The sequence below is a fragment of the Chiloscyllium punctatum genome, chromosome 15, assembly GCF_047496795.1.
Source record: "Chiloscyllium punctatum isolate Juve2018m chromosome 15, sChiPun1.3, whole genome shotgun sequence".
NCBI classification, from domain to species: Eukaryota; Metazoa; Chordata; class Chondrichthyes; order Orectolobiformes; family Hemiscylliidae; genus Chiloscyllium; species Chiloscyllium punctatum.
Genome location: NC_092753.1, coordinates 13,523,716 through 13,543,452, shown reverse-complemented (window position 1 = coordinate 13,543,452; position 19,737 = coordinate 13,523,716). Strand labels below are relative to the sequence as shown.

The 19,737-nt window shown below is 45.5% G+C and overlaps 1 protein-coding gene across 12 annotated transcripts in view; it reads right to left on the bottom strand.

The window, feature by feature from the left end:
• The window catches only part of phldb2b (pleckstrin homology-like domain, family B, member 2b), a 265,080-nt gene that overhangs the window by 99,627 nt on the left and 145,716 nt on the right, over positions 1-19,737 (bottom strand). For 7 of the 12 annotated variants that reach the window (XM_072584659.1, XM_072584660.1, XM_072584662.1 and 4 more), the window contains 4 exons: positions 18,475-18,591; positions 17,230-17,427; positions 13,977-14,117; positions 7,377-7,482 (listed from right to left, as the gene is read on the bottom strand). In XM_072584659.1, the coding sequence (XP_072440760.1) occupies positions 7,377-7,482; positions 13,977-14,117; positions 17,230-17,427; positions 18,475-18,591 (562 nt within the window). The remainder of the gene's footprint in view (positions 1-7,376; positions 7,483-13,976; positions 14,118-17,229; positions 17,428-18,474; positions 18,592-19,737) is intronic. The other 5 variants (XM_072584664.1, XM_072584666.1, XM_072584665.1 and 2 more) reach the window with 3 other exon arrangements.

Genomic DNA, 19,737 nt, shown 5'->3' with positions numbered 1-19,737 from the left:
CACCGTACAGTGACCAATAACACACACTGCACAGTGTCCATTATCACACACCTCACAAAGACCAATATCACACTCTGCACAGTGACCAAAACTACACACTGCACAGTGACCAATATCATACACCGTACAGTAATCAATATCAGACACTGCACAGTGACCAATATTACACACTGCACAGTGACCAGTATCATACACTGCACAGTGACCAATATCACACGCTGGACAGTGACCAATATCACACTCTGCACAGTGACCCATATCACACTCTGCACAGTGACCAGTATCATACACTGCACAGTGACCAATATCACACGCTGGACAGTGACCAATATCACACTCTACACAGTGACCCATATCACACTCTGCACAGTGACCAATATCACACGCTGGACAGTGACCAATATCACACTCTGCACAGTGACCAATATCACACTCTGCACAGTGACCAATGTCACACACCACACAGTGATCAATATCACACACTGCACAGTGACCAATGTCACACTCTGCACAGCGACCAATATCTCAATCTGCACAGTGTCCAGTAATATCACACACCGCACAGTTACCAATAGCACACATCACAAAGTGATCAATATCATACTCTGCATAGTGACCAAGATCACACACCTCACAGTGACCGATATCATACACTGCACAGTGGCCAGTAACATCAGACACTGCACAGTGACCAATATCACACTCTGCACAGAGACCAATATCACACACCGCACAGTGACAATTATCACAATATGCACAGTGACCAATATCACACACTTCACAGTGATCAATATCACACACTGCACAGTGACCAATATCACACACTGCACAGTGACCAATATCACACTCTGCACAGTGACCAATATCACACACCGCACAGTGACAATTATCACAATATGCTCAGTGACCAATATCATACACTGCACAGTGACCAATATCACACACTTCACAGTGATCAATATCACACACTGCACAGTGACCAATATCACACACTGCACAGTGACCAATATCACACTCTGCACAGTGACCAATATCACACACTTCACAGTGATCAATATCACACTCTGCACAGTGACCAATATCACACAATGTACAGTGACCAACATCACACTCTGCACAGTGACCAATATCACACACCGCACAGTGACCAATATCGCACATCTCGCAGTGACCAATATTACACACTGCACAGCGACCAATATCACACTCTGCACAGTGACCAATATCACACTCTGCACAGTGACCAATATCACACTCTGCACAGTGATCAATATCACACTCTGCACAGTGACCAATATCACACAACATACAGTGACCAACATCACACTCTGCACAGTGACCAATATCACACACCGCACAGTGACCAATATCGCACATCTCGCAGTGACCAATATTACACACTGCACAGCGACCAATATCACACTCTGCACAGTGACCAATATCACACTCTGCACAGTGACCAATATCACACTCTGCACAGTGATCAATATCACACTCTGCACAGTGACCAATATCACACAACATACAGTGACCAACATCACACTCTGCACAGTGACCAATATCACACACTGCAGTGACCAATATCGCACATCTCGCAGTGACCAATATTACACACTGCACAGCGAACAATATCATACTCTGCACGTGACCAACATCATGCACTGCACAGTGATCAATATCACACACTGCACAGAGACCAATATCACACACAGCACAGTGACCATTATCACAATATGCACAGTGACCAATATCACACACTGCACAGTGACCAATATCACACACCGCAGTGACCATTATCACAATATGCACAGTGACCAACATCATATACGGCACAGTGACCAACATCATACAATGCACAGTGACCAATATCACACAATGTACAGTGACCAACATCACACTCTGCACAGTGACCAATATCACACACTGCACAGTGACCATTATCACAATATGCACAGTGACCAATATCACACATTGCAACGTGACCAATATCACACACTGCACAGTGACCAATATCATACACTGCACAGTGACCAACATCATACACTGCACAGTGACCAATATCATACACTGTACAGTGACCAATATCACACACCGCACAGCGACCAATATTACACTCTGCACAGCGACCAATATCACACTCTGCACAGTGACCAATATCGCACATCTTGCAGTGACCAATATCACACACTGCACAGCGACAAATATCACACTATGCACAGTGACCAATATCATACACTGCACAGTGATCAATATCACACACCGCACAGTGACCAATATCACACATTGCAACGTGACCAATATCACACTCTGCACAGTGACCAATATCACACACTGCACAGTGACCAATATCGCACATCTCGCAGTGACCAATATCACACACTGCACAGCGACCAATATCACACTATGCACAGTGACCAATATCATACACTGCACAGTGACCAACATCATACACTGCACAGTGACCATTATCACAATATGCACAGTGACCAATATCACACATTGCAACGTGACCAATATCACACACTGCACAGTGACCAATATCATACACTGCACAGTGACCAACATCATACACTGCACAGTGACCAATATCATACACTGTACAGTGACCAATATCACACACCGCACAGCGACCAATATTACACTCTGCACAGCGACCAATATCACACTCTGCACAGTGACCAATATCGCACATCTTGCAGTGACCAATATCACACACTGCACAGCGACAAATATCACACTATGCACAGTGACCAATATCATACACTGCACAGTGATCAATATCACACACCGCACAGTGACCAATATCACACATTGCAACGTGACCAATATCACACTCTGCACAGTGACCAATATCACACACTGCACAGTGACCAATATCGCACATCTCGCAGTGACCAATATCACACACTGCACAGCGACCAATATCACACTATGCACAGTGACCAATATCATACACTGCACAGTGACCAACATCATACACTGCACAGTGACCATTATCACAATATGCACAGTGACCAATAATATCCCACACCACACAGTGACCAATATCATACACCGCACTGTGGTCAATATCACACACCGCACATTGACCAATATCACACTATGCACAGTGACCAATATCACACTCTGCACAGTGACCAATGTCACACACCACACAGTGATCAATATCACACTCTGCACAGTGACCAATATCTCAGTCTGCACAGCGACCGATATCTCAATGTGCACAGTGTCCAGTAATATCACACACCGCACAGTTACCAATGGCACACATCACAAAGTGATCAATATCATACTCTGCACAGTGACCAAGATCACACACCTCACAGTGACCGATATCATACGCTGCACAGTGGCCAGTAACATCAGACACTGCACAGTGACCAATATCAGACACGGCACGATGATCAATTTCACACACTGCTTAATGATCAACATCATACTCTGCACAGTGACTAATATCACACTCTGCACAATGACCAATATCACACACTGGACAGTGACCAAAAACTCACACCGTACAGTGACCAATAACACACACTGCACAGTGTCCATTATCACACACCTCACAAAGACCAATATCACACTCTGCACAGTGACCAAAACTACACACTGCACAGTGACCAATATCATACACCGTACAGTAATCAATATCAGACACTGCACAGTGACCAATATTACACACTGCACAGTGACCAGTATCATACACTGCACAGTGACCAATATCACACGCTGGACAGTGACCAATATCACACTCTGCACAGTGACCCATATCACACTCTGCACAGTGACCAGTATCATACACTGCACAGTGACCAATATCACACGCTGGACAGTGACCAATATCACACTCTACACAGTGACCCATATCACACTCTGCACAGTGACCAGTATCATACACTGCACAGTGACCAATATCACACGCTGGACAGTGACCAATATCACACTCTGCACAGTGACCAATATCACACTCTGCACAGTGACCAATGTCACACACCACACAGTGATCAATATCACACACTGCACAGTGACCAATGTCACACTCTGCACAGCGACCAATATCTCAATCTGCACAGTGTCCAGTAATATCACACACCGCACAGTTACCAATAGCACACATCACAAAGTGATCAATATCATACTCTGCATAGTGACCAAGATCACACACCTCACAGTGACCGATATCATACACTGCACAGTGGCCAGTAACATCAGACACTGCACAGTGACCAATATCACACTCTGCACAGAGACCAATATCACACACCGCACAGTGACAATTATCACAATATGCACAGTGACCAATATCACACACTTCACAGTGATCAATATCACACACTGCACAGTGACCAGTATCACACACCGCACAGTGACTAATATCACACACCGCACAGTGACCAATATCACACACTTCACAGTGATCAATATCACACACTGCACAGTGACCAGTATCACACACCGCACAGTGACTAATATCACACTCTGCACAGTGACCAATATCACACTCTGCACCGTGACCAATATCACACTCTGCACCGTGACCCATATCACACTCTGCACAGTGATCAATATTACACACCGCACAGTGACCAATATCGCACATCTCACAGTGACCAACATCACACACTGCACAGTGACCAATATCACACACCGCAGAGTGACCAATATCGCACATCTCGCAGTGACCAATATCACACTCTGCACAGTGACCAATATCACACACTGCACAGTGACCAATATTACACACTGCACAGTGACCAATATCGCACATCTCGTAGTGACCAATATCACACACTGCACAGCAACAAATATCACACTATGCACAGTGACCAATATCATACACTGCACAGTGATCAATATCACACACTGCACAGAGACCAATATCACACACTGCACAGTGACCATTATCACAATATGCACAGTGACCAATAATATCCCACACCGCACAGTGACTAATATCATACACCGCACTGTGGTCAATATCACACACCGCACAGTGACCAATATCACATATTGCACAGTGTCCATTATCACACACCTCACAAAGACCAATATCACACTTTGCACAGTGACCAATAACACACACTGCACAGTGACCAATATCACACCACGCACAGTGACCAATATCACACACCGCACTGTGGTCAATAACACACTCTGCACAGTGACCAATATCACTCACCACACAGTGACCAATATCACACAGTGCACAGTGACCAATGTCACACACCACACAGTGATCAATATCACACTCTGCACAGTGACCAATATCTCAGTCTGCACAGCGACCAATATCTCAATGTGCACAGTGTCCAGTAATATCACACACCGCACAGTTACCAATGGCACACATCACAAAGTGATCAATATCATACTCTGCACAGTGACCAAGATCACACACCTCACAGTGACCGATATCATACGCTGCACAGTGGCCAGTATCACACTCTGCACAGTGACTAATATCACACTCTGCACAATGACCAATATCACACACTGGACAGTGACCAAAAACTCACACCGTACAGTGACCAATAACACACACCGCACAGTGACCAATATCACATATTGCACAGTGTCCATTATCACACACCTCACAAAGACCAATATCACACTCTGCACAGTGACCAAAACTACACACTGCACAGTGACCAATATCACACACCGTACAGTGACCAATAACACACACTGCACAGTGACCAATAACACACACTGCACAGTGACCAAAACCACACACTGCACAGAGACCAATATCACACACCGCACAGTGACAATTATCACAATATGCACTGTGACCAATATCACACACTTCACAGTAACCAATATCATACATTGCACAGTGTCCATTATCACACATCGCACAGTGACCATTATCACACATCGCACAGTGACCATTATCACACATCGCACAGTGACCATTATCACATACAGCAGTGACCAATATCACATACTGCACAGTGACCAATATCACACACTGCACAGTGACCAGTATCACACACCGCAGTGACCATTATCACAATATGCACAGTGACCATGATCACACACTGCACAGTGACCAGTATCACACACTGCACAGTGACAATTATCACAATATGCACAGTGACCATGATCACACACTGCACAGTGACCAATATCACACACTTCACAGTGATCAATATCACACTCTGCACAGTGACCAATATCACACACTTCACAGTGATCAATATCACACACTGCACAGTGACCATGATCACACACTGCACAGTGACCAATATCACACACTGCACAGTGACCAATGTCACACACTGCACAGTGACCAATGTCACACACTGCACAATGACCAATATCACACTCTGCACAGTGACCAATATCACACTCTGCACAGTGACCAATATCACACACTGCACAGTGACCAATGTCACACACTGCACAGTGACCAATGTCACACACTGCACAGTGACCAATATCACACACTGCACAGTGACCAAGATCACACACCGCACAGTGACCAATGTCACACACTGCACAGTGACCAAGATCACACTCTGCACAGTGACCAATATCACACACTGCACAGTGACCAATGTCACACACTGCACAGTGACCAATGTCACACACTGCACAATGACCAATATCACACTCTGCACAGTGACCAATATCACACTCTGCACAGTGACCAATATCACACACTGCACAGTGACCAATGTCACACACTGCACAGTGACCAATGTCACACACTGCACAGTGACCAATATCACACACTGCACAGTGACCAAGATCACACACCGCACAGTGACCAATGTCACACACTGCACAGTGACCAAGATCACACTCTGCACAGTGACCAATATCACACACTGCACAGTGACCAATGTCACACACTGCACAGTGACCATGATCACACGCCGCACTGTGTCCCACAGTGGAGTTTGCACATTCTCCCCGTGTCTGCGTGGGTTTCCTCCGGCTGCTCTTGTTTCCTCCCACAGTCAAAAGATGAGCAGGTCAGGTGAATTGGCCATGTTAAATTGACTCTAGTGTTAGGTGCATTAGTCGGAGGGAAATGGGTCTGGGTGGGTTACTCTTCGGAGGGATGGTGTGGACATTTTGGGCCGAAGGGCCTGTTTCCACACGGTAGGGAATCTAATCTAATCTAATCAAACGCCACACAATAACCAGCAATATCACAATCCGCACAGTGACCAAAATATCAGCCACTGTACACTGACCAGTAATAGCATCATGACCAGTAATCGCGTACACCACACTGGTTCTCGGCCTATTAGACGCATAATAAAATCACAACTGCACAGAAACTACTAATTCTCACATTAAGCTACGATCATTGAGATATGTTCCATGTTACATTGAATGGAAAGCTAACGGATAGTACCTACCTCTGTGCCCTTGTAGCCTCCTCATATCCAAATCCTTGGCAGCCGCTGTCAGGTTGTCAGGTAGAATACTGCTGCAGCTGTTACTCTGACTCAGCGGTGAGTGTGACTGCAGGACAGATAGAAAAGGTGCAACTTTTCACCCATGTGACTGACTCCTCCAAAAAAGGGTGCACTCAAATGCAATCTGTTCAAGGATCACTGCAGCCCCTTTATTAACTTAAGTGAAGTCAGAAACTAGATTAGCATTTCTCGGCATGGTTTTGAATAAATTCAGCGGAGGTATGTTGGATTCTGCGTGGCAGAATGAACTGTGCAGCCACTGGACTTCACATTGCGTGCTCCCCTCTGAAAAAAAGCCTCACTTGGAAACTGAAAAATGACAACACGTTTGAAATACGTTTGAGTTTAGAAGACTGAGAGGGGATCTGATTGAAACATATAGGATTATGAAAGGATTGGACACTCTGGCAGGAGGAAACATATTTCCGCTGATGGGGGAGTGCCGAACCAGAGGACACAACTTAAAAATACGGGGTAGACCATTCAGGACAGAGATGAGGAGAAACTACTTCACCCAGAGAGTGGTGGCTGTGTGGAATGCTCTGCCCCAGAGGGCAGTGGAGGCCCAGTCTCTGGATTCATTTAAGAAAGAATTGGATAGAGCTCTTAAAGATAGTGGAGTCAAGGGTTATGGAGATAAGGCTGGAACAGGATACTGATTGGGAATGATCAGCCATGATCATATTGAATGGCGGTGCAGGCTCGAAGGGCTGAATGGCCTACTCCTGCATCTATTGTCTATTGTCATAAATTTATATGACTGCAGTGATCACTCAGGCAATGCCAAATGGGCAGTCTGGAGTTAGACTATAATGTGTGCTGCTCACAATGCTAATGCATTGGAAGTGGTTCAGAGAAGGTTTACTGAACCTGGAATGAGCAGATTGTCTTATGAGGTACGGCCAGACAGACTAGGCCTGTATCCTCTGGAGTTCAGAAGAGTCAGAGGTGACTAAACTGAAATATAAAGAGGGGACTTGACTTGGTGGATGTTGAAAGGATATTTCATCGTGTGCGAGAATCTTAAACTGGGAGGCCATAGTTTAAAGAGAAGGGAAGATCCCTCTCAGACAGAGATGAGGAAATAACATTCTTTCATAAGGTTTACTCTTTAAAATTCCCCTTCCTCAAACAGATGCAAATATTTTTAAGGCAAAACTAGTTAAGTTCTTGTTTACCAAGGGGATGAAACATTGTTTTTAATTTTTAATTCACTTATGGGATGACGGTGTCTCTGCCCATCCCCAGACGACAATTAAGAGTCAACCACATTACTGTGGTTCTGGTGTGACACGTAGGCTAGACCAGGTAAGGATGACGGGTTTCCTTCCCTAACTGATATTAGTGAATCAGATGGGGTTTTCCAACAATCAACAATGGATTCATGGTCATCGTTAATTCCAGACTTTCTTTGAATGCAAATTCTACCATCTGCCATGGCGGGATTTGAACCGGGTCCCTCAAACATTGCCTGGGTCTCTGTCCAGCGACGGTACCACTCGGTTGTGGCCTCCCCCATTATCAGGAGGTATGGGAGAATGTAGAGTTGAGGTTAAAATCAGTTCAGCCGTGATCTGATTGGCTGGTGGAACAGGCTCAATGGGCCTTGGGGCCTCCTCTTGGTCCTTGTTCATATGCCTGTACGAAGGAGCATGCACTGAGTCAAGCTCCCAGACACGCCAATTTGAAATAGCCAACTGTGGGATAGTATTTCAGTATGGGTTTCCCAAACACCTTCAGTAACTTCAGGAGCCAAGGGGGAGTTCTCAGTATCAGGCTGCAAGGAGTTTAGGCAGGGATAAAATTTCACCCTGCCTCTTTCATGATGGGACCGACATTTTATCAAAAACACTCCAACAAGCTTTCCTTTGATTGATCAATCTCGGCAGAAAGACGTACATTGGTATAGCCACCTTGACTATCTCAGGAATCTCCAAAGCCTTTGTAGCCGATGGCCTAAGTCTAAAGGATTAGTCACTACCTGGGAATAGGAAATCTACAGGCAGCAAGATCCCAGAAATTGCAATGTGGCAAATGGCCAGTTGTCCTAATGGAGCTGAAATTGAGGTTGGGGCACAGGGGATCATGCCCCTCCCTGTTTGCACAGCTCAAGTGAGAGCCAGTATCTCTCCACCACAGGGAGAGTTGGATGACGGGCTCAAGTTTCTATATCTGATCGGTCTCAGCGGCCAGTTGGGAGATTCCCTTCACTGCACCTATGCATCAAAGCCAGCGCTGGTCTGTGAGTAATTCAGCACACATACGTTATACTCAGTCACACTCTCAGCAGTTTGCCCATCTGTGTTAATATCCACTTCCAGAAACACAGCTCAACCCCCACATCTGTAAACGAACGGGGGGGGGGGAATGATTCACAGCTGGAATGCAGAATAATTCACTGTGACCATTTATATCCCTCACAAAATGGAGCCATGTTCTGAGTGCCCCACTGACTGAAAACCAGTCTGCCTCTGGCTCTTTCATTTCACTGGAGGAGTTCTGAGTGGGTAGGGCCACTGAGATGTGATACACATACACCCTGCTCTTTTGCCACACAGTTTCATGAAGGCTGCTTTAAGATTCGCAGACCAAAGAAGATCATTCCAGCTTATGGTCAAGCTTTTGATGAAATGAATCCTTTTATCCTTCAAGCCCAGGCAGAGGGTTCTTTATTGATTGTGACTCTGTCCAGCTTTATAGTCTGGGTCAAAGAGTAGGACGACTTTTAAATTGAATCCTTCTGTTCTACACATCTTACATCCTTCTGATAAATTAAACTGGGGCCCACAGGGGGCACTTTTGATGTTCTCTTCCTTAATTGTTGCCAAGTTTAAAAGCTGTTTTCGCAAAAAAAAAAGTTATGAGGGATCTTAACTAAGCAGTTTCCAATTGCAAGTGCTTGTCCAATTAAGGTGTCGATGCAGTGAATTTCTTTCTCGATTTACTTAGTATCAAATGCTGCAGCTTTGTTTCCATTTGCAAAACAAACTGTCTTGGCCATTTCAGAGGGTAGTTAAAAATCAATCCTCTCACTGTGATTTTCGGGCGTCATGTATAGGTCAGACTGGAAAAAGATGGCAGATTCCCTTCACTAAAGGGCGTTAGTGAAACCAGATGGGTCTTTACAACAACAGGTACTTGGTCACCATTGGACGCGCAGTTTTGAAATTTTAGATTATTTTTTACTGAATTGGAATGTTATCATCTGCCATGATGGGATTCAAACCCTTGTCCTCAGGATTCAGCCCGGGGCTCTGGATTACCATCCCTGGACTATGCCATCCCCTCCTTTGAATAATAAGGACATCACATTTGGATCCAAAGTCTTTACGATGGTCCAGGCCATCGAAAAGGAGAAAAGGTAAAAACAATAACTGCAGATGCTGAAAACCAAATACTGGATTAGTGGTGCTGGAAGAGCACAGCAGTTCAGGCAGCATCCAACGAGCAGCGAAATCGACGTTTCAGGCAAAAGCCCTTTATTCCTGATGAAGGGCTTTTGCCCAAAACGTCGATTTCGCTGCTCGTTGGATGCTGCCTGAACTGCTGTGCTCTTCCAGCACCACTAATCCAGTACATCGAAAAGGAGACTCTGGCATTGATGTTTGGAATACAGCAATGCACATAAAGGTCTTAGGCATACACTTTGTTGTCCAACTGATCAAAATCCAAGGCAATGACCTAGACATCCAGCACAAAGGGAAATCCTAGATGACAACATTAAACGCTCTGAGTCAGCTCCCAGACCCAACCAAGAATAAAAATTGGATCAGTGGACGTCACTGACTATGAAGAGAAAGGCAACCTTCACAGTGACCTCTCCAGACTGGTCACAAATTCAACATGTTACATCTGACAATAACCAACCACGGGAGCTGAAATGGATTATCATCAGGAAGGACATTAAGCAGGTTCCCAAAACAGTATGTCTCTCTTGGCCCATATTAGGAAGAGGGAGGCCGATTGGGAAATGTATTTTTAAGGGCAAACAAATTGATTCCAAAAATCTTCCGTCAAGATTCGTTGAACCATCTCCATACTTGTCACATAGGAGCAGAGAAAACCAAAAGATTAGTAAGTGAATCTGTCTGTTGGCCTGGCATCAACAAATTCACAAATAAATTGACACAACTGTGGGAGGCATATTCGCATCAAGATTCCCAGCAATTTACTGTTGCACTAAATTCCCTGTGAACTGGGCTCCAAGAATTTTACAGAGCTATTCCAAGTCCATGACCAAGATTATATGTGGATGACTGATTACCAAGTTTCCTTTCAGCGGGAAATCTAAGGACAATACCACAACCACAATTGTTGACATGGTAACTGCTATCTTCAGCAATGTTTGCATCCCACAGCAAATCATGTCAGACAATAGTCTTCAGTATGTCTGCCCACCATTCCAGAATGTAGCCAGCCCAGCACATCACCCCCTCCCTGCATTATCCACAATCCAACAGTCTGGTTGAGCATACTAGACACACAATTAAAGCAATGCTCATGAAGCGTAAGGTAACTTATCAAAGCGTCAGTATTGCCATGTTGAGTTCATGAGCTACACCTCACAGCCTACACTCACTTGCAACTCTTACGTAGGGAAGACAAGTCTGTATCGGTACGTTCACCTCATACCCTTCCGACTCACCCAGAGGCACCCAGTTCCTCCTCATTGGAGAGAAAGGAAAGAATAATACCAGAACCTGACCGCAGAGCATAAAGACAATTACCTCAGCTTCACCCAGCTCACAACACGACAATAAATACCAGCTCTTCGATACATGGCAAAGCCCTCAGAAAATGTGCTCACCCCAAATCATAGGACATTACTTCGATCAATGATCATGTTCTAAGATGCAATGAAAAACCGCTTTAAACCAACTAAACTGTGGAAGACAACATTCGGAGTTTAAATATTGAGTTACTGGACCGGGATACATTGGGAGTCGTATCTACGATGTAGTGAGGGAGAATTCCAAATGAAAGAACAATTCCTGTTGTTTACAAGGCAATTTTGCCCAGAGACACTCTTTTCATTAACTTTTCAATCAGGGCCAGTTGTTGTTGGCTTAGGTGAGATCAGAATAATAACAACTTGATTAGTTCTTGGTCAGGTGGCTACAGCAACAAAAACAGAACTTGCTGGAAAAGCTCAACAGGTCTGGCCGCATCTGTGAAGGGAGGCCAGAGTTAGCATTTTGGGTCCGGTGACTCTTCCTCAGGACAGGTGGCTACAGCCTTGTGTGTAGTCAATACAACAGAAACATGCAGCCTTTGAAGAGAACTCATGTATGTATTGTGTCTCTCTCTCTCTCTCTCCTAAAGGAAAAGCCCTAGTCGCCTCCTTTCTCTGTAGTTTGGCCTCTTTGCAAAGCCTCTGTTGACAGAAGAAAACCACCTTCAGAGACACTGAAAGGGCAAATCATCAACCGGCGAATTAAAAATCAAGAATTGGTACAGCCACTACCTGAGCTCATTAATGAAGAACTGGAAAGAATTGAAAGAAAGCTGACAGAAATCATCTGTGATCTGGACTGTGCATCTCAGACTTTTTATTCCGAAGGTTAGTGGCCACTCTGGGAATATTGGGGTTCGACTTCCAGCAAGGAGTTGTGACAGAGCCGTAACAGGTAAACCAGAACGGTTTACAGGTTTACAGGCAAGCCATAATGGGTCTTCTTCCCGACCTCTCCGCCCCCACCCCCTCTCCGGCCTAATACCCTCACCTTGACCTCCTTCCACCTATTGTATTCCCAACGCCCCTCCCCAAGTCCCTCCTCCCTACCTTTTATCTAAGCCTGCTTGGCACACCCTCCTCATTCCTGAAGAAGGGCTTATGCCCGAAACGTCGATTCTCCTGTTCCTTGGATGCTGACTGACCTGCTGCGCTTTTCCAGCAACACATTTTTCAGCTCTGATCTCCAGCATCTGCAGTCCTCACTTTCTCCTATAAGCACATAGCAGCAAACTGTGCAACCACATCCTGAGAACTGTGCAAGAACTTGATCTGGTCACATCATATGTCTGCCAAAACATTATCCCAATGTGTAAAGATAATGTGTGTAAATATGTGTTTGCTATTTCTGATCTGTACTCTAGTACACGCTTCTCATGGGAGAAATCCGATGCCCTGAAGGGCGGATGTTGTGATATTGCATGCATCTACAATCAGACAAGCATGTACCTTTAAGACAGCTCAGTGATGACATTAGTGTGGCAACATGCCAACTGATATTGCTGAATAAAGGTATTAGCGCCATCTTGAATAGCTCCTGTTACTGCTCCATAATCCATCAGGAGAGTCAGTTAGTCAACTAACTTGTTCTCATCCTACACCAATATCTGTGATCGAGCAACTCAATACAATTCTATGAATAAATCTTCGGATATTTGCTCTCAGTAAGAACCCAATCTTGGGGTTCATGTTACCAGAGGAAACATCATAGCTCGAGAGAAGGGATCATGCTGGAGACTATCGATGTGATTGAGCTTACACATGGACAGTGCCCTATTTGTTAGCAGTTATTCCATTCATAGACTGACCTTAGGGGTTGAACTGTGACCCAGAGTTGCGCTACTGTACTTAGATGCAGTAGTTGAGCCTATTTTTTTCCTTGGCACAGTGTCACTGACGCATAAACCTTCTTTTTGCTGTTTCCTCCTGTCCTCCAGAGTCCGGCAGCTCTTTTGAAATGAAAGATAATATGTTCAAGCACACAGCAAACAGAACAATGCCTACAAAATATCCTGTCTGCATCACATTCACTTCCTGGGTCAGCTCCGAGGCCACACCTTGGTGACACTACGCTTAATAAAAAGTCCACCATTTGGTGAAGCCCAAGCAGGATTCCCTACGTGCAGTTGATAAACAGTTGGCTATTTCTCAGCCGGTTGATTTCTTCCAAAAATGGTTGGGTGAAAAAATGTTTGAAAACAGAATGGCCAGATACAGGTGGAAGGATAAAATGTTACAGGCCAAAAAAAAACAAGGTTAAAAGCAAATTGCAATATCTGAAGCCTTTGTCAAAATGTACAATTGTACAGAGGTCTCATTTTGACAGAACAAAATCTTTGTACTTATCCTGTACCTATTATAACCATGAGATGGAGGTAGGGGCCTCGAGGCTGAGAGGTTTGAAGAGTGGCTGCTCTAATGGAGGAGATACAGGACTAGGCTGCACCCAAGGCTGAACGTTCAAGCAATTAGCGAATCTATTTTAGATATTGCTCAGGGAATACGTATTTGCCAGGACACCAGGTGAATGTCCCATTTAAAAGATGACATCTTTTGACACCTCTGAACTGGACTGAAATGTCACCCTTGACTGTGGTCAACCCTGGGAGTGGGTCTTGATTCCATAAGTAGTTGAACTCATAGTCAGAGTGTTACACTGATGACCAGAGGCAAGGGAAAAATTAAATGGATGTACTATTGAAAAATGCCACAGTCTCATTCTGAACATAGTTCTCTGTATTAAAAAAAATAGCAGTTATCTTCTGTCTTCCAGCCTCAAAAAGGATGGGAAGTTTGCTAAAAGATGCTGCTGTCCTGCTTTTGCAAATGTCAAAAGTTTGCAATATGTTTTTTGCTGCCATGACTGACCCTCTTGAAATGCTATATGGAGCCATGGGTAAGTTGGACAAGCTAATCATCAAGGTTCCTTAGACCGCACCTTCCGAAGCCATGACCACTACTCTGAAAGGATAAGAGCAGCAGATACATGGAACACCACCACCTGCAAGATCCTCCCCAAGCCAGTCATTATCCTGACTCAGAAATATGCCGCCATTCCTGGGTCAAAATTCTGGAATCCTGCCCATCAAGGCATCGTGCATCTACCTACAGCAGGCTGCAGCAGTTCACCATCACCTTCTCAAGGACAACTAGGAGTGGGCAATAAATACTGGCCCAGAAATCAACACAGACACAACAGGTAATAATACAACCTGACTGTATCACCTAATAAATGAGTTACTGAGAATGGAAAATCAGCCCTTGAAAACCAAAATGGAACCCCTGGAAATCAAAAGCCCTCGAGAATCTCAAAAAGAGCCCTAAAAATTACAAACCTTGCAATCTATGAAAGAATGTGAACAAACTCTGTACATCATGTCTGTTCAGAAGGGATGGCAGTCAAGGTGTGGAGTTCCCACTATTCTGTGTACTCAAGCAGCCAGAGAGATCCACAGTGCACAGCGGGGCATTATGAATTGGCCATAAGGTTTCTTGTGACAGTCATCGGTGCCCTTCCAACAAAACTGCAGGTTCTGTGGGTGAGTTCCTGAGATCTTGCTGCCTCCATCCCTCACAAGTTGCAGGGGGAGGGAGGTGACGGTGAGTTGTCACACACTGCAGTCTCAGTGAATTTTGTCTCCAGGGAGACTAATCAAAGGGACAGCTCTTCCTTAGATGGCGATCGGCTTTGGGTGTTGGTGCAGCTGCACAATATCAGGGAGAGGTGAGAATTCAATCGTATACCTAACACGGTCCTGACTGTGAGGGGTCAGGAAGTGAACCAGTCAGCGTAGAGTGGTCCACCATTGGGATACTGATGTGAATCCTTCACCTTTTGGGCAGTGACATGAAGCCAAGCTTGGCTCCAGTGAAGCAGTCTCCTCTGTGGTGATTAAAGTTAAGGTGATTGATTTTGTGAATGCACAGCTTCAGAGACAAAGAATTGTCTCCTCAATTGCTGAGTTGAAGGTGACTTGCCTCCCCATCCCTTCAGTCAGGAGAGGGGTCAGTCTTTGGGAATACGGAAGAATCATTTCCATTTATCCCCCAGTTTGTGCTGGGCCCTGTCATGGAGTTTGGCCACACAGGACTCCTGGCTGGATATGAAACTGTTTAACAAGGACCACCATGCTATTCACCAGATGGGGCTGTCACAGGAAACTTGTGAGACATTTGCTCTTTCCCCCGTGCCTTGGTTCACAGGACATTGGCTGATGGATCTTCTTCAGGAAAGCGGTGTGGAGATGGTAGGTGAGCAGTAGCTGAGTTGGACAAGTCAGTACGGAATGGAGAATTTTAACCAGTCAGTCAATTGGCAGATGTGTGGGGAACTGATGCTATTGAGAACAGGAAGTGATGTTATTGAGGACCTCAATTGGAGAGGTAGACAGAATTGGATTTGCTAAGCAGCCTGAACTGCTGGTTTACTGAAAAGATCTTTTTAAGAAGTTAATAGTCAACAGTAGATTCGCCTTCAATTAAAACTAAAGATTGTTTGAATCCAAGTTGACAGGTTTGTCAACCTAAGAGAGGATCAAGGTTTTGCAGTCAGTGCAAGAAAAGAGGCAGAGTGAGAGAGAGGTGGAGTGAAGAGGGGGGATAAAATGCGAGGGGTAAGAAATAATGTAAGTGGGGGGTGGGAAGAGTAAGATTGAAGACAGAGAGGGAGGGAGAGAGTGTCAGATTTGGAGAGGGCAAGAGAGAAGGGAGAAAGATAGAGTGAAAAAAAAGGAAAAGGTGAGGAATAGAGGGAGACATAGAGACAGAGAGAATGAGAGAGAGCAAGGGAGAATGGACAGAGTGGGACAAAAGAGAGAAGTGAGAGAGGGAGAGTGCGAGGGAGTGACAGAGAGATAGAGACAGACAGAGAGACAGAAAGAAGAGAGAGGCAGTGTGTCAGGATCGAAGGAAGGATGTAGAATGAATGGAGAATCACACCGTATTAGCAGGTGACAGATGCAGGCTGGAGAAGCCATAAGTACCCCCTGTAACACAAACCCTTTTTCAGTTTTACACAGTCTACAGCAAGCGAACAGCTACCAGAGAGAGAGCAGAAGTTACCTGTTTACGTCTGCTATGTTTTTTAGCTGGAAGAGGAGGAGGAGAAGGAAGTGTAGGAAGAAGAGCAGGAGGAGCAACAGCATCGAGACAAGGTACCACACCGTCAGACCAATGCACCGCCAGCGATTTCGGCTCACGCTGGGATGACTGCTGAGAAGGGGAGGCACTTCCAATGCAGGGAGGCGATGGCTTTGAGAGCTAAACCAAAGGAAGCAAGTTAGAAAGACTGAGGATAGAGAAAGGCAGAGTTAGTTGAACACTCACTGTCTACGAGCACCAAACCGTATGCAAACGTATGGAGAAGGCAGCCTGGGTGTTTGGGATGGGGTGGAGGATCGAAAACTAATAAAACCCATCCGTGTTCCGTAAATAACTATCCAGTAAATAGCCCTGAGGTCAGAAATGGAGTGAGGGGGAGTGGCCCAACATCATAAGAGAAGACAGATATGGGGTATTTTGTTTCCTCTTCTGCCTCAGGAATATTGAATGCTGGAATCAATGGGGCAGTGATGGTGGGAGCTCTCTGCCAACCACCCTGAGGCACCCTGAGCGTGTGCAAGACGGAGTTGGGAATCCAAATGCCAAGCAAGCTGTCCACCGCCCAAGTGTCCCGGACCCCAAAACAGTTTCCAACCCCGACAGCAGAGTAGCCAGGCCAAGTACCCATGTGGGTGGCATCCAAATAAATCAGGCCCAGCCTCTCCCCACTGACATGTCATAGCCAATTCCCGTTTGGGACCTTTAGCAAAACCAAGCCACAGCAAGATCCGGGGGCTGAGAGCAGGAAGTGGAGTGGGCCGCTCTGGAATTAAAACCGATCCTGCACTGGACTCAGTAGAACTCCACCTTCCAGCTCAACAATTGGGGTGGCCATTTTTTGAACGGCCTGCAGCTGTTCCTTTAATAAATACCACTCCGCACCTAGAAATATCAGACTGGCAATGGGATCTTGACTTCAGGCAAATGAGTTTAATCAGAAGTCAGGTTCTGAAATGACAGCACTGGCTGGTTTGGGTGAGGTGGGGTGGGGGGGGCAGAAATCATTATTTCAGGTAGACATCGGGGCACTTAAACCGGAGAGCCTGACCTATATTGCAGTGACATTTGTTAGATTATTTAAGACCAGGTCACAGCCACATTTCCACTCTCTCTCTCCCTCTCTCCACCTGCCACAGATTCATGTCGGCCATTTGCTGAAACCTAGATCAAGCCGACCCAACCTCCTGGTGGTGTTGCCATGGTTACCTGCTGGGGGCTGGGCTCTTCGGTGACTGCCTCAGAAGCCGCGGCGACAGTGTCGGGGGGAACAGCGGTCTTTGAACTGCTATACAACTGGTTAATCTGGTTCACAGTCACATAGTCCTGGGGAGAAAGAGGCAGGAGTGGAGGGAGAAAGGTCAAAAGCGGAAAGCTGGATAGTGAACAGCAGCATTGGAGTAAAGAACAGGAAACTGCTACATAGATTCATAGTGAACAGCAAGAAAGGACAGTAAAACAGATACTGACCGAGAAGGACAGAAGAGCTGAATTGCACTGTGCATGTGTTGAGTAGGTAACCACAGTAACAGATGGTATACTCGCCAGCCATTGCATTGGCATCTGCCGCTATCATGCCTTTTGCCAAAACCCACTTGCAACAATCTTCTACCATGGTCTGAACCCATCTCCACGGCCACTCCCCGCTGCCCAGCCCCCCCCCCCCCCCCCCCCCCCCCACCCAAGTTCCTGAGGGAATAGTCAATATTTCTCAAGGTGAATTGTCTCTATTCATGCGGTGGGAAATTCTAACCGAGTGGGAACAACACAGGATTGGGTGGACCAGGGGTGTCCTGGTCAGGTTGACATCCCACCCCATAGCGCTCTCTACACATTTTAGCAAGCAGTAAAAGTAGACACGGTGCTGCAGTTAAGTCTGTTAGAAACTTGTAAAATAATACAGCAGGCACAGATTTAAAGTGATCTACAAAACAAGGATGATGTGAGAAAAAAAACAGGTCCACTCAGTGAGTGGTTAGGGTCTGGAATGCACGACCTGGGAATGTGGTTGAAAAAGATCCATTTGAGACATTCAAGAGAACACTGGATGATTATTTGGATAAAAATATTATGCAAGGGTATGGGGAAGACCTGGTGCGGACATGATGGGCCGAATGGCCTTCTTCTGCGCAATAAGACTTTGTGATTCTATGAGAATTGGAATTAGTTTTTACAGTCACCATCACTTCTGACTACTTCTGTGATTGCAAATTTGTGAACTGAGTCTAAATTCCACCAGCTGCCACGTAGGAATTTGAATCAACCTAACCTCTGGGTTATGAGCCCACTGACATTCCCATGACAGCATTGCCTCGCCTGATGCATGGTAATGACAGTCTAAATGAGCAGCCCAATAACCTTCCAATTGCCCCACGTTGACGCATTGCCAGCACCACCTGCTGCACTCAATGAAGCAGCTACTCTTAACCAGCCCAAAAGAAATCCAATCAGGCTATCCTCTTCAAGGGAAAG